The following is a 27,874-nucleotide window of genomic DNA, read 5'->3' as shown; positions in this document are numbered from 1 at the left end:
GCCCCAGCCCTGGGCTCTCCCCACCCCCACCTGCACCCTCCTGCTGCCCCAGCCCTGGGTCACTGGTAACTCGCTCCCAGGGCGGGTCATCAGCATCCCGCTCATGACACTAGCAGGGGCGGAGGCTGCATCCACCCAACTCCTTCCCGGCACCCAGGGGGGCCCTGACTCTGTCCGCTCCACCCTCACCACCACCTGGCGCTGTCAGGGTCGGGGTAAGCAGTGGGGCTCCCAGGCCGTGCCTCAGCCCAGGGTCCCTCCAGCCGGGACTCCTGCCTCCAGGACCAGCCGGGAATTGGGAGGGCAGAGCCGGGGGGACCGCCCCGGCAGGGGGCTGAGGAGCTGGGGCAGGGCAGCCTCCGAGGGAGCGGCCGGCGGGGAGCGGAGCCCCGGAGAGCGGGACGCGGGCCCCTCACGGCAGCGCCCCGGGCACCTGTCCCCTCTATGGCCCCACTGCTGCTCCTGGCCACTCTGCCGCAGCCCCATGGCGCCTCGGGCTGCTTCGCCCTGCCCCCGCTGCAGCCGCCCTGCGGCATTTGCAGGCGGTTCCATGCGCCCCGCGGGGCGGACCCCAGCCCAAGTGTCCCGTGCTCCACGTGTCGGAGCCTGCCAGATGGCCCGCCCAGGCCCGGTGGCATGAACCACAGCGGCCCCAGGGCACCCCCCGTGCAGGACGCGCTGCTGCTGCTGGACCCCAATCTCGGGGCCAGCTTTGGCCACCTGCTGCGGCTCTTCCACCTGGACTTCGGCATCAGCTTGGGGGCCGGGACAGCGTCTACCTGGGTGAGCTCCTGCAGGGCCGGCCCCCAAACAAACAAACAAAAAGAATGGCCCGCATGCTGCCCCTGCAAATGTGCCGCCCCAAGCACCTGCTTGCTTTGCTGGTGCATAGAGCCGGCCCTGACTCAGCTAAATGTGTAATGAAAGATCTCGTCAAATACGTTGCCATGAATTGATAAGGACAACTGGGCCTGGGTAAGAGCTGTAATGGCCTCAGTTTGCAGGTAGCTGGAGCAGGGTGAGCTCACGCCTCTCCACCTAAGTATTCAACATCAGTATAAAACCATTAGGACAGCTGGTAAGACAACCCCCAACTTTTAAGTCAAATGTAGTCCGTAAAGTCCGTAATAACTTTGGTAAGGCTTGTAATTATCCCATCAAATTATCTGGGCCCAAATTGTCAACTGTTGTTACCATCTGCAGGCCACTATTCAGGAATACTTGGGACCCACTTTCCCATTGGTCTTTGAAGTGTTTGTTGTGTATGTAATGTGCTGCGTTTTCAGTTTTTATTTGATTAAAAAAAAGGGGGGGGGGGAGTTTTCAGTGTTTATTTTCCACACATTAAAACTGAGATAAAATTAGGGGTTGGGGGAGGGAGAAAAACAAAAAAAACCTTTTGTAATATACACATTTTACGACAGTGTATTTGAAACTCTTTTTTAAATGTACAAAGGGATATTTTGTCTCTCTCCGAGCTAGCAGTTTTTTCAGAAATCCGTTTGCGTAATTTTCTTCAAAGTATCGTCAAACTTACATTGAGCATCTTGCTGTCTTGGAGGTAGTCCAGCTTTGAAAATCAGTGCTCTGCGTCAGTAGGTCCAGGGGGTGCACTCAAAGCTCGCCGTGCCACTTCGCTGAAGTTGGGAAGTGTGTCTTGATGACTGTTCCAAAAAGCCAGCACATCCAGTTTCACATTGTCAGGGCTAGGCGAGTTCATGTAAGTAGTAAATTCCCCTTTCAGATTTGAAATTTCATCTTTAGTGTCAAATGGTTGAAACCCTTTGGCATAACGTCATAATCTGCTGCAAAATTCACCTTGAGGAAGGGTGCAACCACCTGGATGACATTCCAAAAAGAATCTTCAGCACCAAACACTTTGGGGTTCCGATTATGGACCATGGTCGTCTCCCTTTTCTTGCTGAGCATTGTGTTGAAGGTTTTGAATGCTTTTTTGGTTCTCATATTCCAGGGTGGGAAGGATTTTTAGAAATGGATAGGTTTTCTCATTGTATGTTTCTCCTGCAGCTTTTGTGCTCAGTTCAGCTGAGATTTGGTTGTCAGGATCTGGTAAATGTCTGTGTTGGCAAATGTGTTGGCAGTAGTCGGAGAAAACTCCAGTGTTTTCTGTATGTTACATAGTGATTCCAAGTTTTCAACAGTGAACATGACCTTGGTGCATAGAATCTGGTGGGCATTTTGGTTATTTACCAGTCTCTTCAGAGTTTCTGCTTTAGAACCAACAAACTCAAGATGATCTAGGAGATGCATTAGCACAGTCCACATGTTATTTACAGGACAAGCAGTGAAAATACAAACTCATGCACCGATGTGAAATGACAGGGGTAGGTAGTTGGCATCCGGCTCTGCACTCGTCTTGCATTGTATAAAACAAAGCCTTCAGCTTGTTCGCATGCTTGAAAATGGCCCCAAAACCAATGATGCAAGATTTCATTTCTTCTGTAGCTGCTGACAGTGCAGCGTTAATCAGATGAGCAGGACAAGTAATACCTAGCAGCTCCGGTTTCTGATTGAGTTTAATCTCCTGTGCAAATTTAGGAAGCAGATTCTGTGTTCGTTGTGGCCACATTTTCCAGATTACTTGATACATCTCAAACATGTTAGTCCTTGCTGCATCAGCAGAGAGGATGAATGTCACATGGGCACACAACAGTGTGGGTTTATTTGCTTTGAAATAAAAAAACAAAAACAAAAGGCCAAGAATCGGAGGCTCCAAAGCATCAGGAGACTCATCAAAAATCAGACTAGACGCTGCATTTCCATCACTTCGTTCCATCAGTTTAGATACTAAAGCATCATCATTTTCTTTCAGATACTTACAAGTGAGGTTGTCTGCATTAGGAAGGGTTTTTCCAGCTGGACTGGATTGTCGCACAAAGTCACCAATAGGCCCCTCTGCTATTAACGGTGGTTGTTCAGCGAAACAAAGAGCACGCACAAAAACTCATTGATACAATCGTGCTGTCCCCTCTCTTTCATTAAACCCTGGTGAAAGCTCTGATATTGACTGTCCCAAAGCTCATTTTCTTCTTTAAGCTTCTTGTGTTGCTTGCCTTTGACAAGCTTCTTTATTCTGTCACTGGGAGCACTGACCCCAGTGCTGCAGTACTTGCAAGCGCAATGCATCCTCTTCGCTCCCGTCTTGACTTTTCTTGAAAATTTCTAAGCACGGGTTTTCTTGTTGGTACTCAGGCATCGATTTGCGTTTTCGCCCCATGTTTACCTTTTTACCTTACCCATCTGTAATCCCCAAGGAACGTGTCTAGGTTCCTGGGGCTCTGTGTGCTGGTAGTTCAGGGAGAGGCACACTGTTCCTGGTAGGAAGGGGGAGCCAAGGGCAGATTCAGAATCTGCTGGGCAACCAAGAGGGGGAGAGAGACTATTTAGAGCAACAAGGGCCCTATTGGTTTGAGGAAGGATTGCAGCTATGCCTGCAGAGTGAGAAAGGGGCAGAGTGAAATGATTGATAAGGGAAAACCTGGGAAGAAGAGTTACCCTGACCAATAGAGAGTGAGATGCCTTTCCTTGGGAGCCCTGGAAGTGGGGGGAGAAGCCATTTTGGGGGTAGTCTGGAGCCAGCCACAGAAAGGACAGGACTGGCTGTGTGGGGATCCAGAAAAACCCAGACTCATCCATCCAAACCCAGAAGGAGATTGGCACTAAAGGAGGTATCCGGATGGATAAGGGGGCATTATATATCTATCTGTGGAGGACTGATTGTTTAAATTCAGCACCACACTAAACGGACACAAAGAAATAGGTAGGCAGCGTCTCCTTGTGAGCCAATCATAGCGCGATATTAATGTTGTTTGATTTTTCCAACCTCCACTGTGTGTGTGTGTGTGTGTGTGCGTGTGTGTTCTGTGTTTTACACGGTGGAACTGCTTCAGTCTCAGAGTTGCAGGGCACAATTGTGTAAAGCTTTAGTGTTTAACAAAAATAAGTACCCGAAAAAATACTAAGTGGATTGATAAACGGGTGTACATGAGTAAACACTGAACTCCTTTCATAAAAAATCCCAGGTAATTTATCCATGAAAAATCGGTAAAAACGGATGCGGAAGACTATGTATATGCTACATATCCACATGTTAAATACTATAGGAGAGAATATCTTTTTCTCAATAGTGCCATATTGGTGATCGCTGATCTGCATAATCAGAGCTTCAAAAACTTGTCAGATCCTAGTAGCTAGGGAGAAAACCGTATTTGTACTCCAGAATTTAAGCTATCAAGATGCTATTTTTTTAAAGGTATTTTTCAAAGGCACAGAAGGCAGGTGGGTATCTAACAGCCCTTAGTGCCTTCAAAAATCTCCTAAATCTGTAGCAAAGAAAACTGCCAACATTGGTTTTCTGATGAGTAGATCTTTTGCAAACGAGTGCCACCACTTCTCTCCCCCCACTCCGAGACCAGACCGCTGGGGAAAGGAGAGAGTAATGGGAGTCCAAACAAGATGTTGCTCCTGGACTCTATTCTGGGGCACTCCATCTGCTAGTAGGTGTGTGGTCCATTTGAAGCTCTCCAACCCCCTTGGCTGCTGGAAGGAATAATTCTCTGTGTTCTGCCTTCCTACCCAGATGCTCCTGGTTGGCTCAAGCGGTCATAAGGGGTCTCCACTAATCGCTGCTTCTGCAGCCTTCAGTTTTTGGGGTGTCTCCAGTGAACAGCTTTAGTTCCTACCTTTGCTGCTGCTCATAGCTTTTTCAGGCTGCAACAGAGTGATATACCTTATTCTTGACAGTTTCACTGTCAGGATCATGACTGGGACGAGGGTGGGTGGGGCCTGATGGCCAGGGGGTGGCCAGGCCTGGAGATTAGAACGGGAACCACACTGGAGTCAAGAATCAGGACTGCAGGATTCCCAGGGGCATAGTGGAGAGCAGAGCTGAGGGTCAAAGGCAGGGAACAGAAGCCAAAAGCCGGGGCCAATAGGTGAGCTGGACATGTGGCAAGGAAGTGGAATCGAAGGTCAGAGCCAGGGATCAGAAGCTGAATGCCAGAGCCTTTGGGTGTGCTGGAGACGTGGTTGGGAAGTGGAACCAGAGCCAGGGGTGTCAAGGATCGATAAGGGCAGGAACTGAAGCCGGGTATAGGAGCAGGCTGGGCAGGGGCAGACACAGGAATCCGGATCAAGCGCAGCTGCAGGTGTGGAACGCGTTGAGCAGCCGGCAACCTCTGGCTGCTGCGGAGTCAAGTAGTAGCTAGCTCCGCCCCTCCACCGGTCAGGAAGTGCAATCAATCAGACAGCTTCTGCCAGGATCAGCTGTGACCATTGCATTGCTAGAAGACTGACCTGCTGCAGCTGGCTCCCTGGCTTTCACTGTCACTCCCAGGCTTTCCATTAGGAGGGGTAAAACTGACAAGACTCGCAGGTCAGTTTTCATTCTGCTGCACCCTGGAAAACCTATGAGCAGCTGCAGGTAAACTGGAGTTGTTTGTCCGCAGTCTCAACACAGCACTGTGTTGGTTTATCCCAGTCTCGTGTTTGGAAGGTTAAGTTTCTAGCCCTTACGATGGGTTATATTTTTTATAGAGCTTAGCTCTTTCCAAAGTTAATGGCACCCATCATGCAAAATCTTCCTATTCGTTTTGGACGAGTGGGTTTTTCGAGTTCCGTCCATCGAACCTTATTGAGTCTCCAGTGTTGAGTTGTTTTAAACTTTTGATTGCATAAGTGAGGTCTGCAATAGAAATCAATGTTGTGGTGCTCGAGACAGGTAACGTCTTATTCTGTTCTTCCCGCATCAGTCTTCATGACCTCACAATGACCTCTTATGCGAGGCAAAAAATTACTCATGCAGTTAGGTAACTGGAATTAGAACGACTCACATATTACCGTATGTTACTGAAGAGCCTAATTAATCTGTGCGTTTCCCTGGGGTCACGCGTCCTGGCTGAGCAGGCTAAAAGACTTGATTTTCACAATGGATGGTAGGCATGGGAGGTAGCAGAATCTGGTTATCGTTAACAACAATTTTCCTAGATGAATCAGATCAAAATTCATTCAGCTAACCTAATCAAATACTGTCCTTTTAATTTAGTAGCAAAATCCTTTCTTCTTGGGGGGGAAAAATGACACAAGCACTTTCAGAAAAATAATATACATACCTTAAAAAAGGAAATGAAACAAGCCTGTTAAATATTTAATGAAACACAATTATGAAAACATTTCCTAAATTATTTCTTAATTTAATGAATCTGGTGCTCATGAGAGGTGCCACATTGATAGCCCAGGAGAATGACGTCCTCCATTATTGGCAGTAGCGCTGCGGGAGTCCTGACCCTGTTTTGGAGTGATCGGTTTTAGGGGCTGTCAAAAGGTAGTGCAGTCTCAGAGCCAATTCAGGGATTTGCTGCTCTGCTAAGACTACCAGCAGATGGCCCAGCTATGGTGGCTTTGTGATCTGGACTTCTATCCAGAAAGAGCTAGACTGAAATCCTCTGAGCTCATCTTACACAGATCACCAAACAGCATTTCGACTGTAACAGTTTTGATCACTATGGACCTAGGCTGAAACTGATGACCTAGAGGCGCCCTGGTTCTTTTATCCCTGTCCACGGAGATACCTAGACACTCAGTCCACAGAGATACCTAGACACACATTTTGACATTGTTGAGTTCAGTCTTTGTCCACAATGAAATGTTCCATATAGAGCAATGTGAGGTTCCTAGTGAAATGCTCTGTAGGACAATCTAAAGCTAAGTTAAGCTTTCTCATCATCTTGAGCTTTGGTTTTTCTAGCCCCCCCCCCCCTTTGCTTCCCCCAGCCCCAAACAAAATCCATTGATAAAGGGTTATACATTACCATCTATCCATATGTACACAGTTCCCAACCCAGTCGGGGAGAGTTTCTCTGTGAATAGAGGTCAGAGATTGCCAGTCTCTCATAAGAGGTTAGAATTCTGTCCACTTTAAAACACACAGCTGTTTGACAGATACTCAGGAAAATACTCTGGACACAGCTGGTCTTGTGAATTGATGCTGGCTGTCTCCTCTTCCATTTCTGAGTGAGCAAAGAGCTGTCTTCGCTGCACATGACCTCTGCCAGGATATATCCTAGAACCTCAGTCAGGCTTTAGGCAGGAATAGAGCACAGAGAGGGGCCTGGTGCACAACTTTCTCCTAGCCATGGACAGTGGGTAAGCAGCCGTACTCATTTTGGCTGAGACTTTGAAAGCAGAGTAGGGGATTTAGTCATGACTCCCATTAATTTAAATTGAAATCCCATACTTGGCTTTGAAAATCTAAACCTTTGTCTCTCTCCACAGTATTTGTCACCGCCTATCAGACCTATACTGGGAAGGAAACCTGTAGTGTACACCTTTTGCCATTGCTTTTTGCTCTGCCTTTTTGTAGATATTGGGTATTGATTGATATGTCCCTGCTGTCTATAAAGTACTTGCCTCTGGATCTTCAAAAGTCTTCTTTCTAACCCTTCGAGTTTCTAACTTCAGACATCTTTGGTACTGTTGGCCATGGGGGTGTAGCACATTCAGGAGTTAGCAATGAATGGTTATCGCAGGGTGAGATTGCTCAAGTGTAAACTTAAAGGAAACACCATGAAGGAAGTCGCTGGTGCTTTTAAAGTGTATACAATAGCTATTATGAAATGCCTTGGGAATACTGTCTGGCTTGAAACTGCCTTGCTATTTAAATACACGGATCTATCTCAGTACATTGCACGCATGGAGAAGAGGCATGTTCACACAGTGACCATTAGTCTGATGTAGGACACTCTGTGCTATATCCATTATTAAAAATTTCAAAACTACTAACTGGACAGTCCAGTCAAAGTGAGCTAAATATGCTCCTTAATTCAGAATTAATCTTGTATTGTACAGATGGTATACAAAGCACGTGTCTAGTGCTTACTCAGATGCTTTTTCTTGTGTTGCTTTCCGAAGTAGGACTTTTTTGTGGCTTATTGAAAAGTAGAATAAAATCTAGTCTGGGGCACTACCATCTGAATTGTTCAGCGTAGCATTGGACTTTGACCACCGTAGCGGGAAGGGTCAAGTGCTGTTCTCAGATGTGTACACAGCTCCCATTCACTCTAGCAGGATCTGCACGTGCATTTCAGAAAAGCTGTGGCTCTAGGTGTGTGTATCGAGTTCTTCCTTGCAGAAGGCACGTAGCCATTTAAAGTTCTTATTATTTTGTGGTGGTGGGCCATGTGTACGCGCCTTTTAAAAATCTTCATTAGTACCCCCCAAATCAGGATCTGATGAGCAATTTGATCCTTGTGTTGCACTGTATAGCAGGGTGGATAAAAACAGATGATTTTTTGGGGGGGGGGGGGGGGAAATAAAAAAAATTGATTTATTTATTTTTAAATTTAAATCTGATTTTTTAATTTTGGTTACATTGTTTTTTTTCTTTTTAAAAAATAAACCTGTTTAAAATGAAATCTGAATTGAATACAAAATCTGTTAAGGCCTAAACTACTTATAGTCTCTTAAAACGTTTAAATAAAACATAAATATGCCGAATCCACGAGCCTCTCAAAAACTTTGACTTAAAGGCTGCTTTTCTACGTAAAGAAAGAATCAGGGAAAAACGTCTAACTTTGGAGGTCAAGCTTTATACATCTGGCACAACAGGTGTGTACTGTGTTTAAAGGCTTGTTTTGCTTAATAAAAACAATTTTTCTATATGCTGTTTTGTGTGTTTAATTAAATTCCAATAACCAGCCTAATGAAGCGTGATACAAATCATGAGCAAAAAGTTATCTAGTGAATAAATAATATATCATTCACCGTTTTCTAACATACTAAAAATGTACAGTTAATAAGAATCTGAAAATATTAAGAGATAATTGCTTAAATAAATGTATCTAGTACACCCTTCTAGGTAGCAAAACGATGTACCAAATCTCTATTCAGTTGTAAGTTAACATGTTTCAATGGTCATATCTACCAACGAGAATGCACCTTTCTTTAGAAAATAACTAAAGTACAAATGGAGAAGCTGATTAAAATTGATTGAAATTGTCTTATCCACGCTGCTGTATAGAAGTGCATGTTGCGGGTTACTTGATGTTTCCAGTATCTCAGAGAAGGCCATACCAATGGTGGTTACAGAATCAAAATATCCCACCTTTTAGTCCCCTATATTAACTATTAAATCATGCTGCTGCTCCTTTTGATTGTCCATTAAAAATGAATCATTGTTCTAGTTTGTGTTATTGAAGTGCATAATTGCCATTCTCTACATATTTGTGTAGTTTTTATGGAATTTTCTTATTTACAGTACATGGCTCTTTATATTGGGATAGACAAAGCTTTGAAAAACACTTCCTTATTGAGAGTGGTGCACCATCTTTGAGATTAAATCTACTAACAACCGATTTATTCTTGTTGAAGTCACTTTGCTGATGTTCTGGTACAGAAACATTAAGTACTTAAAGCTGCCCAATTAAACAAACACCAGAGAAGTGAAAAGTCTATTACTTCATTAGCAAACAGCAAATGTTTCCTGCTCTTGAGTCATATGTACCAACCAATCTGTGTCGTATAGGAGCACCTGGATTTGAAGTCCAGGTTCTGTGTTTGGAACTGGATAAATCCCAGTAGTGGCTACAGTCGGGAAAGTCAAGTCCATGTGGAATAGGCTAGGTTGTTTTCTTTAAGATTTTTATAGCTGAAGTAGTAAGCATTCAGTAATTGTTTCTTCTTTCCATCCCGTGAGGGAGAATTTTTTTTTTCCAGTCAGTTGTTTTTGAGATTTGAAACTCTGATATATTTTCATTTGCAAGTGGATATTGCATCTTTAATTGTGTTCCTGCTGGAAGGAATTGCAGTTTTCCATGGTGACCAGCGCGTACCTGGAGAAAGTAATTTTGGATCTGTCACCACTAATAAGGATTCTAGTCTGATGGCTGTAGGGCCGCTTTGGCCACCTGTTAGTGTCATGGTAATCTTATTGTACAAGGACATTTTGGGGGGTGGTTTTTGATAAGTTAGACCATGAATGGTTGCCAGATACATCTGACTACATATGAGAACTGTTCAAGCTGATCTTTTAGAGAGGGATGCGAATGCCACAAGTGCTGAATCTAATTTGCTGGTAATAACATAACTAATTTGAGAGGTGCAGTTAGTGCCTAATTGTTTCAGTAAAGCTATTACCATTTTGGTTTGTCAGATAATTGCGGAAAGGAAAACAAGGGGATTATAACAGAATTACACTGGGTTCTTGCTGCTGACGTGTGTTTTCACTATAAGATAAGCTTATGAAGTATTGCCCAAGCTAACCTAGTAAATCTTTCTCAGAAAACATGACATTTCAGAGGGTGGAAATATTGAATGGCCATTGGATAACCACTACAGTAAAGGGGTCAGAATAATTCAGTTTTGGTTTGCCATAAGGCAAAGAGCTTCTTCCCACCCCCACCCCTTTGTGCAAAAGCCACCTTCTTTCAGATCTTCTCTCTCCTTTGAGAATGACCTCCGTAGTTCCCCCACGTGTGCACCCCAGGTGGGTGCTCACCTCTGCTCCAAACTCTGGCCCCTTTAGAACAGCATTTCCCAGTAGGGCCAAATGAACACTGCCTGGTGCCAATGGAGCTGAAAGGGGCTTTTAGAACAGACTTGAATGCCGGTTCACATGTCTGTGACAAAGCTGCCTACAGCAGAACTTCTGTGCCAGGTCCTCCTTGAATCCTGGCAGGTCTAGCCCTCTCGTTGCGTCTCTCCTTTCTTCAGCCACAAAGGAATCTTTTTAGTGCAGAAGCCTGGGGTCTGACAGCTCAGACCAGGTGGATTTCAGATCTGTGACATCCACTCTGCCTCAGAGGATACTACTACTTCATCCAAAGTGGCTAGAGGTTTGCCAGTTTGCCCATCTCCTTGGGGCATCTTTGTGCACGTGTCTTTGTCACTGTTGTCCTTTAGTCCATTTGGTGCGATCCTTTTGGTAGCAGCCGCCTTCTGCCTCACGTTGGCCAGCTCCTGCTCGGAGGTTCACTTAAGCTTGCATCTTTTTGCTCATTTTATCCAGGAGCCCCAGGGCACCATGTTCCCATCTCATCCCATCTCCTGTTTGAGAAGCATCACCCCCACTAGTAAGTATGCCTTTCAAGTACAGATGTTGATAAGGAACGTGTATGGGGACAAGCAGATTCAGGATTGACTTCCTTGACTTCTCTTGAAGATTTGGTCACAGACTCCAATCTCTTTGCTGGAGAAAGTAACAGAGGGTCCTGTGGCACCTTAAAGACTAACAGAAGTATTGGGAGCATAAGCTTTCGTGGGTAAGAACCTCACTTCTTCAGATGCAAGTAATGGAAATCTCCAGAGGCAGGTATAAATCGGTATGGAGATAACGAGGTTAGTTCAATCAGGGAGGGTGAGGTGCTCTGCTAGCAGTTGAGGTGTGAACACCAAGGGAGGAGAAACTGCTTCTGTAGTTGGATAGCCATTCGCAATCTTTGTTTAATCCTGATCTGATGGTGTCAGATTTGCAAATGAACTGGAGCTCAGCAGTTTCTCTTTGGAGTCTGGTCCTGAAGTTTTTTTGCTGTAAGATGGCTACTTTTACATCTGCTATTGTGTGGCCAGGGAGGTTGAAGTGTTCTACAGGTTTTTGTATATTGCCATTCCTGATATCTGATTTGCGTCCATTTATCCTCTTGCGTAGTGACTGTCCAGTTTGGCCAATGTACATAGCAGAGGAGCATTGCTGGCATATGATGGCATATATAACATTGGTGGACGTGCAGGTGAATGAACTGGTGACGTTGTAGCTGATCTGGTTAGGTCCTGTGATGGTGTTGCTGGTGTAGATATGTGGGCAGAGTTGGCATCGAGGTTTGTTGCATGGGTTGGTTTCTGAGTTAGAGTTGTTATGGTGCGGTGCGTGGTTGCTGGTGAGAATATGCTTAAGGTTGGCAGGTTGTCTGTGGGCGAAGACTGGCCTGCCTCCCAAGGTCTGTGAAAGTGAGGGATCATTGTCCAGGACGGGTTGTAGATCACTGATGATCACTTGCATCTGAAGAAGTGAGGTTCTTACCCACAAAAGCTTATGCTCCCAATACTTCTGTTAGTCTTTAAGGTGCCACAGGACCCTCTGTTACTTTTTACAGATTCAGACTAACACAGCTACCCCTCTGATATCTTTGCTGGATGAATCTCTGGCTGATGGGCTCAGGATTCTCTGGTGAGTATGGCTAAGGCCTTGAAACATGGAGATAGCGTTCTGCCTCAAGGACACTGGTTTTCAAGGGCCTCTGATTGTCTCTGCCTGTGGTTGACGGGGTAGATTCTACCAGGTGCCACAGTGAGAATTCGTGCTCCCAGTAGGCAATTCTGTGCTGTGTGGTTCTGTGCTCAGCTTGCGAATATCCCATGTGTGCACGTGCACAAGCCATGTCTTCTGAGAACAGGTTACTGGTTTTACTTGTTCTTTTTTGTCTAAGTGGTAGGCAAATCTGTCTCAGTTGGAACAGCTGATGAATGTGAAAGACTTTGTTGAGAAATGGGAATCTGAAGGTAAGGTGTAAATGAGACAATTTCACAAAGCTTTACCCCCATCCAAGAAAATATTCCTAGAATGTTGTTCCTGGAAATTTTCATAGTAGTTGTCCTTGCATATATCTCATTTTTTCCTACCACGTGTTGGCTGCAGCATCCCCATTGTGTCACACTGAAAAGTAAGTTTTGTCTTCCTTGCTGTCGGTCTAATCGGTCATCCAGCCTGCAGACTGTGTTCGGTGGTCAAACACTCATGACAGTAAATCCCTGTGCTTCTTGTTAGGCATGCTTTAATATACAGTCTTTGGGAAAATACCAAGCTAATTCACCTCCATCATCTGCTAGTGTTTCTTAATTTTTGGTCATCGCATCCTGTGCATTAGGATAATTACTGTCTTTTTGATTGCAACATTATAAACTCAATATCATTAACTAATTATTAGGAAGTGTTGTTTGTATGTACAAAGCATTATCTTCATTAAGATTATCTCAGGCATGTAGAATATTCTTAAAAATTCACGTTTAAAAACAGCTTTACTTGCGTTCGGCTTTTCAAAATTGTTGCCTGATATGATCTCTGTTTCGCAGAAATGTTAAATGTTGCCTTGCTTTATCCTCCTTGTTGCTTAGGATCATAACCACAGTATTCTCCTATTTTAAAATCGTTTATTATCCAAGCAGTTTTTTCAAATTTATTTGTCAGCCTGACATCCATTGTGATTTACCCTTCACAGAATACTATTGATGGGTCAATTTAAGGTCAGATGATCTGGGAGGAAAAGGGGGTTACATTTTTAAAAAGGAGAGGGATTTATTTTTTTTTTTTACCCCTTTCCCCTTCTTCCTTTCACAAACTCTTCATAAAAATTCCTCTTTGCTCAAACTCTTCTTAAAAATTCCCTGTTGGGCAGAGCATAAGCCTGAAGAACTTCATCCCAAAAGGCAGTTTTTGGGGAAAAGTTATGAAAATGGATGTATCAATATAGGGATAGCAGTTGCTGGCAAATGACTACTAGTATAATCTCGCCTAACGGCAAAATGTTCCATGTATGGAAGTTTGCCCATCGGTGAATGTACCCTTTGGATGGCAGTGCACAGCAGTTACCTACAGATCTGTCTGTAAACATAAGGGCAGTCCTCTGTGTTCCACATTATCTCGGAGTCTGAGGCAGATTTCAGTCACGTGGAGCTGACTGACTTCTCTGTCCTCCTGGCAGCTGCAGCCTTTCCCAGTCTGAGACGGCTCACCATTCATCCATCATGTCACCAGCAAGTTCCATTGATGGGAGCCTTGTTGGACAGATGGGCGTCTTGCGTGGGCCTGTATCTCTGCTTTAAGAACTCTGTCCTGGAGTCTTTCTAGTCTACATATGAGCATTTTTGGCATCCTGCGGAACACATTCTTCAATCATGTATTACTTTGTGTCTTTCTCTTGTTCCTTTTAAGAAAAGACCATTGACAGTTACTTTCCCTTAAACTCGCGGCCAGTGGGCTGGTCCTTTTTGGAAAACAATATTCTCCAGAACAATCCGGATCCTATGTTAAGTGAACATGTCATAGGTAGATGGGAGTTTCAACACCAGGGGAAGAACGAGGAGTGTCTCCTCCCCTAGATATACAATAAAGGTTGTGTTTGTGTTTCCATTCTAAAGGCACTTTCAGAAGGATAAAAATTGTAACTTGCCATTCCAGAGCCCACCCTCAAACTTTTCTTACCAAATTAAAGATTGCATTAGCAGTTTGTAAATACCAGACGCACTAACATGTGCCTCTTACCTGTGATGGATACTTGCATGTTTTGAAACTCAAAACTAAAATTTGGGTGGCAATTGGCTTAAACATTGCTGGTATCTGGTGAAGGAAATTAACAGGAAAAAAGAAGTAAGTGGCTATTGGTCATATGAAGCGAAGTGATTACTTTTCTCAAGGCTTTTTAATACCCCTGGTCTGTGGCCGAAGAGTGTCAACTAGTGAGATGTGGTTTCAATTTCTTTTTAGCCCACGAAAGCTTATGCCCAAATAAATTTGTTGGTCTCTAAGGTGCCACATTCTTTTAGGATAAATATGTATTTTATAACCCTGCATAAGGTTTTTCAAAGGAAATTAAATATTAAATGAATGTAAGTACTTAAAGGACTATTTATATAATGTTAAGTTAATGACACCAACTAAGAAAAGCCAGGAAATTCAAGCATTTTTTTTTTAAAGTTTAATAAATAGAATGTGTTTTCCACTATTTTGTTTATTATGGCTGGTATAGATGTACTTGTAAAATTTGGGCTTATTTTGACTTTGTTTTGCAGATGTGCACAATAAGTGAACATATATCTGTTCTTCATTGTGGCCTGGAGAAATATTACATGACATGTGTTGCTGGGGTATTTTGACATTCAGTCAAATTTGTTCCCTTCAGTTTAAACTTGTACTTGAAGTTTGGATAAGAATTGACAGCAAAAGACTAAAGCAAATTGATGATGGAAGACGTACCAAAGTAACCCCCCCCCCTCGCTTTGTTTCCTATAGTGAAGGACGCAGAGAGTGGTTGTGCACAAGGTGCGAAGCAAGAAGATGTTTCCAAGGTGAACAATCCAAGGCTTCTTCAGGAGAAGTTTCTTCAAAGGACAGCAAAGGTAACGTCTCATCGGAATAACAATCTATCTTTCATGTCAGAAGGGCTTGAACAGCATTATGCTCTGCAATAGCCCTGCCTTTGGCCTCCCTTCAATCTTCTGCTAGTGCTCATTGAATCCGATTCCCTTGTGTAGGAATATTTTCTTCACAGTCTGATAAAAGCTTGAGTACCGTGCCATTTTTGCCAGTTACCCTGGTTTAAAATGCATGTGTTCATTATACAACATGACTTAGCAACATTCAAAGAGAGTTTGGACATTTATGTGGATGCCAAGAATAGTGAGAGCTCTCATAATTAATGATAACAGTTTTGGAAGGGATATTAAACTTCACGTTTAAGGTGCTCTCTAACTATTAAGAGACAGGATGAGATCTATGTGAGGTCAGGTTATCCCACACCTACTGCAGGGGTGTCAGAAACATGTGGTTCTGGCTATTGCCAGAGACAGGGTGCTGGACTAGATTGTCCTCTGATCTTAGCCAGTATGGTGATTCCTATGTTCCAGATTTCACTAGGAGGTGAAGCTTCAGCCCTTCTAAAAGGATTGCTCTGAATAAACCCAGACAATTAGCGATAATATTTCTGCTTGTATCCAGTGATTTATATGGGTCTACAAAAAATATACTCTGAATGAACGCATTCGTGGAAAGTGACATTTAATGGGATGCAATTTATTTTATTATCTAAGCCATTTTGTATAAAGCCCTTACTCTGGAGAAGCACAGGGAAAACATTTCTGCCAAACTCCCCGCCAGTGTGCCCTTTCCTCTCCCGTAGTTAGCATTGGCTCCACAGAGGCACTGGTTTTGGACTGGTGAGTATACAAGTGGAAGATTTTACAGAAGTGACTTGTGCATTTTGGCTAATGTACGGCTGCTGCTTGTCTGGTTTTGTTCAGTAATTAAGAAAAGTGCCTTAAAGAGCGAAAACTTGGGAGACACAGTTCCACCATCGCCATGAGCAAGATGGCAAGTTTTGTTTGGCTCAGGAAATCACTTTGTAAATGGCCACTGTTTTAAAAACAAAAACAAAAAAAGGGGGCGGGGGCTCTCCTTTCACCATTATTCTGTTACAGGAAATGAAAGTTTCTCTGATGGTGATAATTGTAGAAATCCTGTGATTGTTCTAGGTGGTCTGTATCTTGGAGAGGAAGCATTCCAGAGCAGCTACAGGCTTCATCAAACTGCTGGCAGACAAAAGCAGTGAACTCTTCAAGAAGTGCGCCATGTTCTCACCTGTGGACCACCGAGTGCCTAGAGCCTATGTGTCTTTGGCAGACTGCCCTCCGGACTTCATGAGCCGGCCTGAGGACTACTCCAGTACGCTCTTCATCTGTCGGATTGTGGATTGGAGGGAAGACAGCAACTTTGCAATAGGGTATGTGGGTATTAGCAGATCTGGAGAAAAAAGAGGTTTCTCTTCTGGACCCCTAATTGGACTTTATTTGGATATGTGCTACAAGCGCATTAGAGACGCAAGACAAATATCTTGCTGCTAGTATTCTACAGAGTGGCCCCCTGCCATGTCTCAGGATAGCTGCATGCTGGTTAAACATTATGGCTCTTGGCTATATAAACTTCTGGCTTCCTCTGGGTGCTGCCAGATAAGTAACTAATCTCTGCAATGTGCTAGGGCCCTCACAATGCAAGTGTAGAATAGAGGTTATCTGTCTCAAGGAGTGGAACTAACTGTAGCTAAGCAGAGAAACAGACCGGCTTAACTATTATACTAGCTGGCTTTCCATGCTATGTGCTCCTCTTCTCCCCCCGCCCTTTTCGTCAGAAGATTTCAGTCTGCGTCTTCATTTTACTCCTGCTTCTCGTTATCGTGAAGGATGCTCTCTTCAGCAGTGCAGGGGGAATTCTTGAGGCTCCGTTAATGTTTTCTTTCATTGGGCGATCAGTGCTTCTCTTATCTGTCCTTTTGATGTGCAGTATTGTGCATCCTGATTTGGCTACTTCAGTAGTTTCCAAGATGTAAAGGGTGTTGTCAGGAAACCGAACTGAAGAAACTTTCCATGATTGTCTTGGTACAGAGTGGTTTCCTCTGGGACTCTGCTATGACTTCAGTAAGAGCCCTGGGGAGCCGGTCGTGTAAAATCTTGATGATTGATCTCAACTTTCACAAAATACATTTGTTTAAACACTGAAATAGAGTGAAACCTTTGAGAGGCCCCCAAAGGGCCTGGTAGTTTTCTGGCTTTTACTAAATGTGGCTGCATGACCCTGCCAAATTAATAGAGAGGGACCGTGGAGGGGGCCGAGATTTTATTTTTGGTTAGGATAGGTCTTTGTGGTTAGCAGGTGACAACAACTCATCATGTACTTGACTTTGTGCACTTTCCAGATGTACCTGTTAGGCCAGGGGACAAAATTAAGAGTCTATGATTTGTTCTCAACTCCAGCCTGGGCTCTGTTGTCTCAAGGAATATCACTTTGTCTCTCTTGTGTCTGTTTCTCTATCGGTAACATGGGGGTAGCCATCTTTTTGTAAAATGTTTTGAGATCTTTGAATGAAGATCACTTAATAAATGGACAATATTTAAAAATCATTATTGAGAGAATAGAAGGGGGCGGGAAATATGGTATTCTACTTGTTTTTCCCTTTTGGCTAAAACTGGATCCATAGTGATGTTTTGACCTTAATTCTTATAAAGAAAAAGGAAAATTAGTCCATTAGCTGTGACTGTCTCTTGAAGATTTTCTTGGTGCCTCATGGACTCTCTCCAGAGAGTAATGGCATAGGTCTTGCAGAATCAAGCAAACAAGTGTCAGAACAATATCATCGTTAGCTAAATGTGGCCCTCTTGCATTCAATTCTTGCTCAATTATTAATCTATAACATTATGCTTATGTGTGCAGGTTGGCACAGTACTGTGCTCAATGATAGAACATGAGAATTGCAATGGGTGACCAGACTCTTAACATAAAATTCCTTCTACCTATTGTAGACTGTGATCAAAAGATTCATGTTTTTATTTTGAAGTTAAAGTGCCTCCAAAGTCACCTCTATTAAAAATTATAGGGAACCTTATAAGAAGGCCTGATAAGGACTGCTAAGGGTCTATGTTAGAGGGGACCTAGACTGAAGAGGAACCAGTAGGTCTCGTCTCTACATTCTGCACCACACCTGCCTGACAGGAAAACAGTCTTAGAGGGTCTGCAAATCTCTCTCTCCTCCCCTGAATGCTGTGGAATCTACAAGTAACTTTCTGTAGATGTTGCCAAACTCCCATCAGTACAACACTCTCCTTTAGCTCATCCTGCATTTATCCCCAAATGAGCTTAAACAAAAAAAAATAATGGCCACTACACGTTGGGAAATATAGCTGAGATATTTCTGAAATGCACCATCCTTCATGAGCAACATCAAGGTTCCCAAAATGTTCTCTTTCTTCATGAGCAGCAAAGAGTCCTGTGGCTTTCTTCATGGTGACTCTGTGTGTCATTGGACCCATAAAATGATGGGTGAGCTAGGGGACTTGGCAGAGGACATTGTGAGCTGCTGCTCAACACTCCAAGTTCAAATGCCACCTCGAGATTTGTTGCTACACATTGTGGGGAAAACCTGGCAGCATCCTGGAGGTGAAAGTTTGGGGAGGGGGTTCATTTTTGTGACTCTTGAGTGCCACCTGGTGGTCAAAGGTGAGATTCTGTCTCCTTGGAAGAAGGCCGCATTGTCATGCTGGAAGTGTGGAGTTTTTGTTTTGTTTGGAACAGGTGGAGGGAGAGAGAAAAAAAAAAAAAGGAAGGAGAGACTATGATAAAATGGATACAGATACATACGGAGATGGTGATATCCATGGGATGCACAGGTAGGGTGACCAGACAGCAAGTGTGAAAAATCAGGACAGGGGGTGGGAGGTAATAGGAGCCTATATAAGAAAAAGACCCAAAAATCGGGACTGTCCCTATAAAATCGGGACATCTGGTCACCCTTTGTACAGGGATACCCACAGCTCTGCTCTGGTACATACCTTTCCCATAGAGTAGTATTTGGAGTGATATTCCTGGAGTGAAATGGCATTTAATTTTCTCCACGTCAAGCAGTGGTTAAAACAAACCAGCCTCTAAGCCAACCTTTCCCTTTCCAGACAGATGAGAGACAAGTGTCAGATACAGGTATATTCTAGGGTACTTGTGTTCTTGTGATCCAAGCCAGTACCTGTAATGTTGGCAATGAACCTTCTCCACGGTCTGTGATCTGTCACTTTCTCACTGCTGCTGTCTGTTCCTTAGAGACTGGCCAAGTGAACTCCTATCTCCCAGCCCCCGTATGGTGCTGGGTGAGTCTATTAAACAATAGCAAAGTAAAATGTTAAAGCAGTGGCTCCATCTACATTAACTTTTAGACACAATGACAGATGGGCCCACGTGATGGTATAATTCAGGTATGCAGTGTTGTTGTGACTGTGTCGGTCCCAGGATATTCTCTGTATAATTCAGGGTCTTAAATGTTTGTCCAAGTGACAATAGTTGTCATGGAATTTCAAATAAAATGTAACCTTGCAGTCTGCCCTTTCACTTCTTGTAGGGCCAGCTTAGTGTTTTGAGTTCCTGGAGTCTTTTTTATTTCTTTCAAATCCAAATGTATTTCGATTGAAGGGAAAAGACCCGATTGCCATAGGCAGCCCAAGGCCGGCAGCAAGATGAAATGCAACAGTGTTTGCCTGCTCGTTCTTCCTATTCGTGCAGGATTAAGCAGACTGATGATGTCACAATTAGAGTTACAGAGCAGAGGAGGCTCAGGCCACGTCTACACTCGCAAGCCTACAGCAGCATGGCTGTACAGATGCAGCGGCGCTGCTGTAGGATGGCTTGCGTAGCCGCTCTACACCGACGGGTGAGAGCGCTCCCTTCGACAGAATGAAACGACCTCTGCAAGCGGCAGTAGGTACCTCAGTGGGAGACGCTCTCCTGCTGACATAGCGCTGTGCACATTACCACTTACGTCACTCAGGGGTGTTTTTTTTTTCACTCCCCTGAGCAACATACGTTTTCCCGATGTAAGTGGTAGTGTAGACATGGCCCCAGGTAGAGGGTCATAGGAATTTCCAACGATGGGAGAAGTTTGATAAACTAAGGCTATGGCCAGGTTCCAAAATGTCTCCAATAACAGCAAAACCCAAGATGTGGCCATGTGTTATGGTAATTGAGTACTGTAGTCCATAGAGCCATGCGATAGTCTGAACAGTCTCCCCAAATCTTCTGAAGTGGACAAACCAAAGCTTTTGAAATAGTCTGTCCTGTACTGGCCAAGTTCTTTAGTTTTGGTCATTGTGATTCAGGAGAGTAATAGAGGAAGATCTGTGCACACAGACCATCATTTCAACCCTTTATCCCTTTCCTCAGTTTAGGCTGAGAGGCCAGAGAGATGCCAGTCTGTGGTAGGACAGGTGGGACGCTAGAGCAAATGTGATGCCTTGACTTTGTCAGGATGAATAAGTAGAAAATGGAAAGTTTTGATTTGAGTTTTTTTTAGTAACCAGGTGGTTAAGGAAGAAAAGTTACATATGGATGGCAGGTGATGTTATTTGAGCCAATATTGCCAAGCCCATTAAACCTAAGCACCTTCTAAGGGTTGTGTGGAACACTACTCAACAATACAAGATTGACTTTAAGCGATCACTAAAAAATCATACCTTGAATCACCTTTCTTTCATGACACAATTCAGTGTTCAGTGACTGAGCCTTGCAGCATGTAGTCAAAACATTTTGCACTTTGTATGATCTTCTTAGACTTTCAAGCGAGGGAGGTCTATATTTTTGAAAGGAGATATCCAGAGACCTTCTAGATGCTGCAGGAAGTGGTGCTTATGATTTGGTTGGGGGCCTCCTTTATACTGTGGCCAAGTGCAAGGGGTGCTGGCCAGTAGCTCTAAGATGGATAATTACAATTTCCTGCCTAAATTTCTACTGCAGTTTCAGCTGAGTACGTCATTCTTCCATTCTCTTTCCTAACTGTTGTGAAGTTCCTTGTAGCACGCTGTTAAATTGTTGCTGCATTTCAGAAATGCAAACAACAATCTCTTGAGTGTATTTGTATATCAGTTTGTAAAGCCCTTTATTTTACCTGAAAGGATCCCAGGACGTAAGATTGTTATGAATGAGACTCTCCTCTAGATCAGGATTAAATATGGTTCTTAAAGGCAAGTGGAAGTGATTCACCATCATTTGCGCCTTTTCAAGTCTATCTGAGACTGCTTGTAAACACGGATGTTTTGGAGAAATACTTTTTGGACGTGCTGACGTTTTGCTGCACTCTCCCCAAAACGGTCAAATGCAAGATTCCCTTTCCCTGTTTTCCATGGCAGGATATTATCCCTGTCCCTAACGTCAATGGAAGGGTATTAGCTCTCCGGAGAGCTGTAATGCCCAGCCATTGACGACACAGAAAGGAAATGTTAAGTCACTAACAGTTTAAAAATGTTGACGTTGACATTTTTTGAAATGTCTGGAGGTCCAGCTTAGCTGCGAGTACCCAAGAGTTGGGCAGTAAATGTTTGGCTGAAGCTGACTCATGTGACCGCTGTCATTTATAAGCTCTTGAGCTATTCTTGCTGTTCCTGATGGCAATGCAGCCCCTGGAGTGAATTACAGTGTGGTTTTTGCTCCAGGGCTTTCTATTATCCTATATGCGTTAACCTTGATCTGTTGGATTTTGCTCTGATGCAAGTCATCCTGTCTGTGTGACTGCAATATGGCCCCAATTAAAATCAGCTGTGAACTTTTTATTTCAGGGTGCTTGAGAAATGTTCCCTGGAAGATAGTAAATCACATGTTAATTACAGTTAAGGATATGAGTCCTGTATCAAACCCCTAAGTATTCAAAATTCCATTTGATCCTTTCGGATCATAATCTAATTTCAGTAACCTACGCAAGAGGACATGGGCTACAGACCCTGAGCAGGAAGGCATGACATGAAAAGGTGGTTTCTTGTGACTTGAAAAACATACCAAAGTAGACACTAGAGGCCTGATTTTTCCACAAGTGTTGAACACTTGCAGCTTCCACTAGAATCAATGGGAGCAGCAGGTGTTCAGCTCCTTTGAAAATTAAGTACTGAACCATGATGGCAGTGGAGGAAGCGGAAAAGGGTTATACTTCAACACCCCTCCCCCATTTTCCCTCTCCTCTTTAATCCCTCCTTGGCCAGAATGATGATGTTTGAAAGACAAGACACTTCCTCCTTCCCCCTTACAGGGCTTAGTGCAGGGAACAAGGAGTCAAACCCAGGATCCGAACTTTAATTGCCTGTGTGACAGCGCACTTTGCAGCCCCTAAGCCTGGGGTGACCAGACATCCCAATATTAGGGGCTTTGTCTTACATAGGACCCTATTATTCCCCCTCCCCATCCCGATTTTTCACACTTATCTGGTCACCCTAAGTAAACCTGTAGGTTCACCAGTCCAAATCTCCCTGTACTACTACAAAACACTGGGCATTAAATGAGAATTTCTATGTTGTATAGTTGCTGCTGCAAGAAAGAAAGAAAATTGTATCTTGTTTAGTTAAGTTAAAATAACATTAAGGATCAGACTGAGACAAACATGTTGAAGTTGAGGAGTAAGGCTGGATGCCAAATGCATGTGTGTCTTCAATACAGCTTATACATAAAACTGAATCAATGAAGGCCAATATCTTTTATCGCTGCTTTATTCGTCCAGAGAATATGAACGCTACAACTTAATACAGAACAAAGTGCACAGTCCTTTGTAGCATACTACATAATCTGAAAGATTTATTATACAGCCCTCCTTAGTGCGAAAAAGAGATAACATTACCTACCCCTTATAAAGATGTACCATGCAAATGGAGTCTATTATATAAGTTTATGGCATAGTTGAAACACGGGGAACATTTTGCATATTCAAATTACAGGTACACAATTTTTTGCCTGTATTAGGAAAGTAATTAATGCCTGTTTCGCTCATTAAAATTAAAGCAGAAGGATCAGTATCATGGCAACTTTTCATACATTGCAGAAACCTTGCTTACAGAGGTTGCATTCCCTGGCATTATTGTGTCTACCCAATCTTGTCAATCTTATTCTGATTACCATCTACATGTATGTAAATTAATTTCCTTGGGCCAGGGTTCTAGACTCATGGACTTTAAGGCTAGAAGGGACCATCATGATCATCTAGTCTGACCTGCACATTGCAGCCCACAGGACCTCACCCACCCACTCCTGTAACAGACCCCTAACCTCTGGCTGTGTTACTGAAGTCCTCAAATCATGTTTTAAAAACTTTGAGCTACAGAGAATCCACTATTTACATTAGTTTAAAGCTACTATGATCATGGGGTCAGTACAAATCTGGATACAATAGGGAAGAGGCCCCTCTCTTCTTTTCATTTTTCCACCTAACTCTTTTACTCTCCATTAGAAACTTTCACTAGTGACACCTCTAATTCCACAGTTTGAGCTTTTCACTTTTATATATGATCAACTTTCTGGTGTGGAGAGGGGAGGAGAGGTGTATGGTGTGTTGTATAGGGGAAGCTTGCTAACTAACTCCAACCCAAGTAGCCATCACTGACTGTAATATAATTAAATCCATGTAAACTTGTCCCACTGTTCTTCTGCATAACCGATTTTTTTAAAGATTTTTCTTAACAAACAAAAATGAGAGAAAAATAATTTAAAATGTAAAACAATGCAATCAAGTAGTTTTATTTGATGATAGATGAACAGTGTGACAGTGGGTCTATGCAGAGAACCTGGACAATCTTGTCTCCTTTGCCTGTAAAAGTGCCATTTGCCCTAATGGTGGTGTATTAAAACAAATAAAAATACAAACCTCACCTTATCCACAGAGCAGTGTAGGATATGTGAAGGACAGTGTCTAGGACTGTGTCACATTTCTAGTCAGATAGGGAGAGTGTTGCTTTGTCACTTCACTAATGTGGAGTCCCAGTTAGTTTCTGTGCCATTTTCAGCTAAATCCTTGTGTAAACGAAATATGGTGAAGGCCAGAGGCTTAGGAAATACGTTCTGTGAGATGTGCACTGGAGCTGAGGGAAGATTTCTGGCGGCAGGATAGACAAATGTATGTAGAGCTCCTCATCAAAGATTATTAGAATGTGTCACACGATGTTGCCTTCATCTGTGACTCGCGTCCAGAACTTCAGCCCCTTTCCAGCAGTAGGAGAGTCCAAAGGCTTATGATCGCCAGAGGAGGAGAGCTAGATCGCTGAGTGTCCTCAGGCCTTGAAAGAGTCTGGAAGATGGTTTGAAATAGGTGCATAAATGCTATTCGTGTAAGACAGAAAAGAGGGTATTTGGGCATGTTAACTCCTCTGTCTATGGAGGCCATCAATTTTATTCCTTTTCCATAGCGATTAGATGGCTCTATGAATTTGCTCCATTTCGAAGTTCCGAAGTGGTTCAGGGAGTGAAGGGCAGCCTTTAAAGGGGCGGAATCTGTTTGTGTTTCTGATTGCAGCAATCTGCTGGTAATTGTGGCACACGCTGGACAGGACCCTGTGCGACCTTCAGCTGAATTCACTTTTCCATACCAGGCCTTCAATCCCAGAGCATGTTCACCACGAAATAATAGTGGATCCAGTGGCTCTTAAGTGACAGAAATCTTGTAACTTAAAGTCCTTGTGCAACGCATAGGCATGTTAGCGCTCTGGACTGCCCGCAAGTCTTAGTTCTCAGAGAGTTCTTAGAGTCTTTTGGCCTTTTAGGGACTGAATAGCCGTGTGTGCTCAGCTCTTTGAGAGTGTTGTTTAAGTAGAGCTATCTGAGACCAGGCTGGGAACCCTTGATACGAACAGGTCCAGGGCAGTGAGATCACACCTCCTTTCTTTATGGCTAGGCGAGGGGGTGATCCCAACGTTTTTCTGTTGTTGTATGGGGCACTGTGTGAAAGAGGTTGAGAACCATTGATCCATAGTACTGAAGCAATGGGGTGGCGGGACTTGAGGGGGCTCAAGCTTTGGTCCCTGCTCCTGGGGTCATGTAGTAATTTTTGTTGTCAGAAGGGGGTCGCGGTGCAATGAAGTTGGAGAACCCCTGATATAAGTGGTGTCCTTAAATGAGATGCACAAAATGTCAGTAGCATGGAGTCTGACTAGTGTTTTATATCTTCCCCAGCATACATAAGGCCCTACTCCCTTCCCAGTCTTCCACCACAAGTCAGGAAGGTGGATTAAATGGGTGAAAATATATCTGTTCTTGATGGCTCAGTCATGGATGCTGCAGCAGGCCTCTCCAGGGATAGCAGCCCATCGAGAGTTCTAGGTACATACTAAATAAAAGTACCCTTTCTTTCTGCTTCCATTCTCTAGACAAATGGCCAAAAGTCTTGGGCAGGCTGGTGAAATTGAGCCTGAAACAGAAGGGATCCTGACGGAGTACGGTGTGGATTTCTCTGACTTCTCCCGAGACGTTCTGGAATGCCTTCCCCAGAGCCTGCCCTGGGTCATCCCACCCGCAGAGTTGGCCAACAGGAGAGATTTAAGGTAACAGCAAACTCTCTCTGGTCTCAAGGTTGTTCTTGTGTTGGTGTGATTTTTCGCTTCACAGGTGTTGTCTCATCACACCATTCAGCAGCCCTGCTCTTCGAAAAGAAAGCAAACGGCCAGTGTTTTGGGGAAGCATTTTGTATAGCAAAGGGTATTTTCGTCAAAAGAACTATTGAAGACAACATTAATACCTAGATAAAGAATTGAATGCCTGGCATCTAATTGGAGAGCTTTCTTTTTTGTCTGGAATGCTTTAAATACTTTAGTGATCGTTTTTGTAACAAGAACAGGAGTCCTTGTGGCACCTTAGAGACTAATAAATTTGTTAGTCTCTAAGGTGCCACAAGTACTCCTGTTCTTTTTGTGGATACAGACTAACATGGCTGCTACTCTGAAACCAGTTTTTGTAACGTTTCTCTATTAATGCATGGGATTTAATTTTTTTTTAGACTCACAAAAGTTCCCAGTGCTTATTTTGTTCAGGTCTGACAATAATTCTAGGTTCTATGTAAAGATGTTTCTGGTATATGAATTCTCACTGAACCGCTGGTAATGTACCTGCAACTGTCTTGGGTTCTCTGATTTGTTACACTGAAGCTCAGTGACACTCAGAGACAGTCCCCTGCGTTGCCTGGGTTGTTTGGTTGTGGCTTTTTTCAATGTTTTGAAGCGTTGGCAGTTCGCATTTTAGGGACATGGTGCACAATGTCTGATGGTGCTTCCCTGCTGATTGTTACTAAGGTAAATGTTGGCATGGTTTTGATTCCTAAAGGCAGAGGTTTCCGTTGTCTGTGTTGGTGTAAAGGCATGCGTGCATTTGTACCCACAGCAAGTTCCATTCCTTCTTAGCATACTTACGTAGTTCCCATTAAGGGTAACAGATTGTGTCCAGGGGAGGATAGACACCAGCATTAAGTATCTGTATCTGGAGTCCAGAGTTGAAAGGCCAGTACACAACACATATCCAAGTCTTTGGGCTGGGATGGAGGTGGAAAAAGGAAGATGATTTAGCAGTTGGAAAAGGAGACCAGGGCCAAGTTTGGGTCCTTTTCCTGATTCTGTCACTGATTTACTGTTTGGCCTTTGGCAAGTCACTACGTCACTGTGGGTTGCAGCCTGTGTAAAATGGGGATACTGTCGACCCCACAGCAGCATTGCGAGGCTTAAATTATGTCTATGAAGTTCTCTGTATCCTTGGATGTAGGTAATTATGTATTTTGTAATGATAACTGTTAAGATCAGAACTACCAAAGATTTCTCTCCCGGCTTTGCAGCTGTGCTCTACATAAGATTGAATGGTTTCCTCTTAAGCCTGGTTCTCCACTCCAGTGGAGCAAAAGCTGCCATAGTCTGTTGAAATCAGTGGAACAACATTGGTATAAAAATGGAGTAACTCAGTAGAGAATCAGGTTCCTTATTTGCTAGTGTCAGACTTCAGATATTAGATTTCAGATTTGGAATGACTGAAAACACAATGGTACAAGATGTCACTCCCCCACAGGCATTAGGCTACAGGGTGGATGTCACTCGAGTGTTCTTATTTTGGGGCTCTTGGCTACACGTCAGCGAAGAGGGAGCAGTCTTCCTCTAATTTCTTCTGCCCTAGCAGTAATGCTGTTGCAGGCAGATGAGGAACTTGACTTGTCTCAGATTACACAGTCATTCTTGGAAACAAATTCCAAATGCATTTCTTGGTTTTGTTACTGATTTTTTACAGTGAGAATTCTCAAGGCAATCGGCACCCCATAACGGTTTTGCAGCTTGGCCATTTAAATCCTTCTCTCTGATTAAACCGGCTGTCTATTCATAGAGATGGTGAACACTGCAAAGTAACTTTCCTTCTGTTTGCTCAAATATAACCCTGCTGTCAAAGCTTCCAAAATAATTACTTATGTTAGTCCTGTATTAATACTTTCAATGTTAATTACCATATTGCTACTTATTAGTCTCCTAAACACACCTGAAGCTAGTATGAAGTTGCTGTGCCTGGATATGAAAGGTAAATTACATGTGAATCTTTCTATTAGCTTGCTTTTTGATAGCCTGAAAGTGGGAGTTTGCCAGCTCCAAAAGAAAATGATTTTTTATTAACAAAAATAACGTGGGGCCTACCTAATTGGAATCCACTCCTCTTTCCCCTACATTCCACTTTCCTGCCATCAAAAACCGCTCACACCATTCAGTGATAGGTCTGGGTGTCTTCTCCTCTGGGGGCATGACCCATTGCCCCTTGAGACAGGTGCTGGCAAAGGGGGTAGTCGTAAGACTT

General features: G+C 43.5%; 1 protein-coding gene across 1 annotated transcript in view; it reads left to right on the top strand.

The window, feature by feature from the left end:
- The window catches only part of DIS3L2 (DIS3 like 3'-5' exoribonuclease 2), a 267,320-nt gene that overhangs the window by 87,070 nt on the left and 152,376 nt on the right, over positions 1-27,874 (top strand). The window contains exons 7-11 of the mRNA XM_034780543.1: positions 481-783; positions 12,447-12,513; positions 15,020-15,126; positions 16,258-16,505; positions 25,429-25,602. Of these exons, the coding sequence (XP_034636434.1) occupies positions 481-783; positions 12,447-12,513; positions 15,020-15,126; positions 16,258-16,505; positions 25,429-25,602 (899 nt within the window). The remainder of the gene's footprint in view (positions 1-480; positions 784-12,446; positions 12,514-15,019; positions 15,127-16,257; positions 16,506-25,428; positions 25,603-27,874) is intronic.

The sequence above is a fragment of the Trachemys scripta genome, chromosome 9 (assembly GCF_013100865.1).
Source record: "Trachemys scripta elegans isolate TJP31775 chromosome 9, CAS_Tse_1.0, whole genome shotgun sequence".
Classification (NCBI taxonomy): domain Eukaryota; kingdom Metazoa; phylum Chordata; order Testudines; family Emydidae; genus Trachemys; species Trachemys scripta.
The sequence above is the reverse complement of the archived record's forward strand: the minus strand, read 5'-3'. Positions and strand labels throughout refer to the sequence as shown.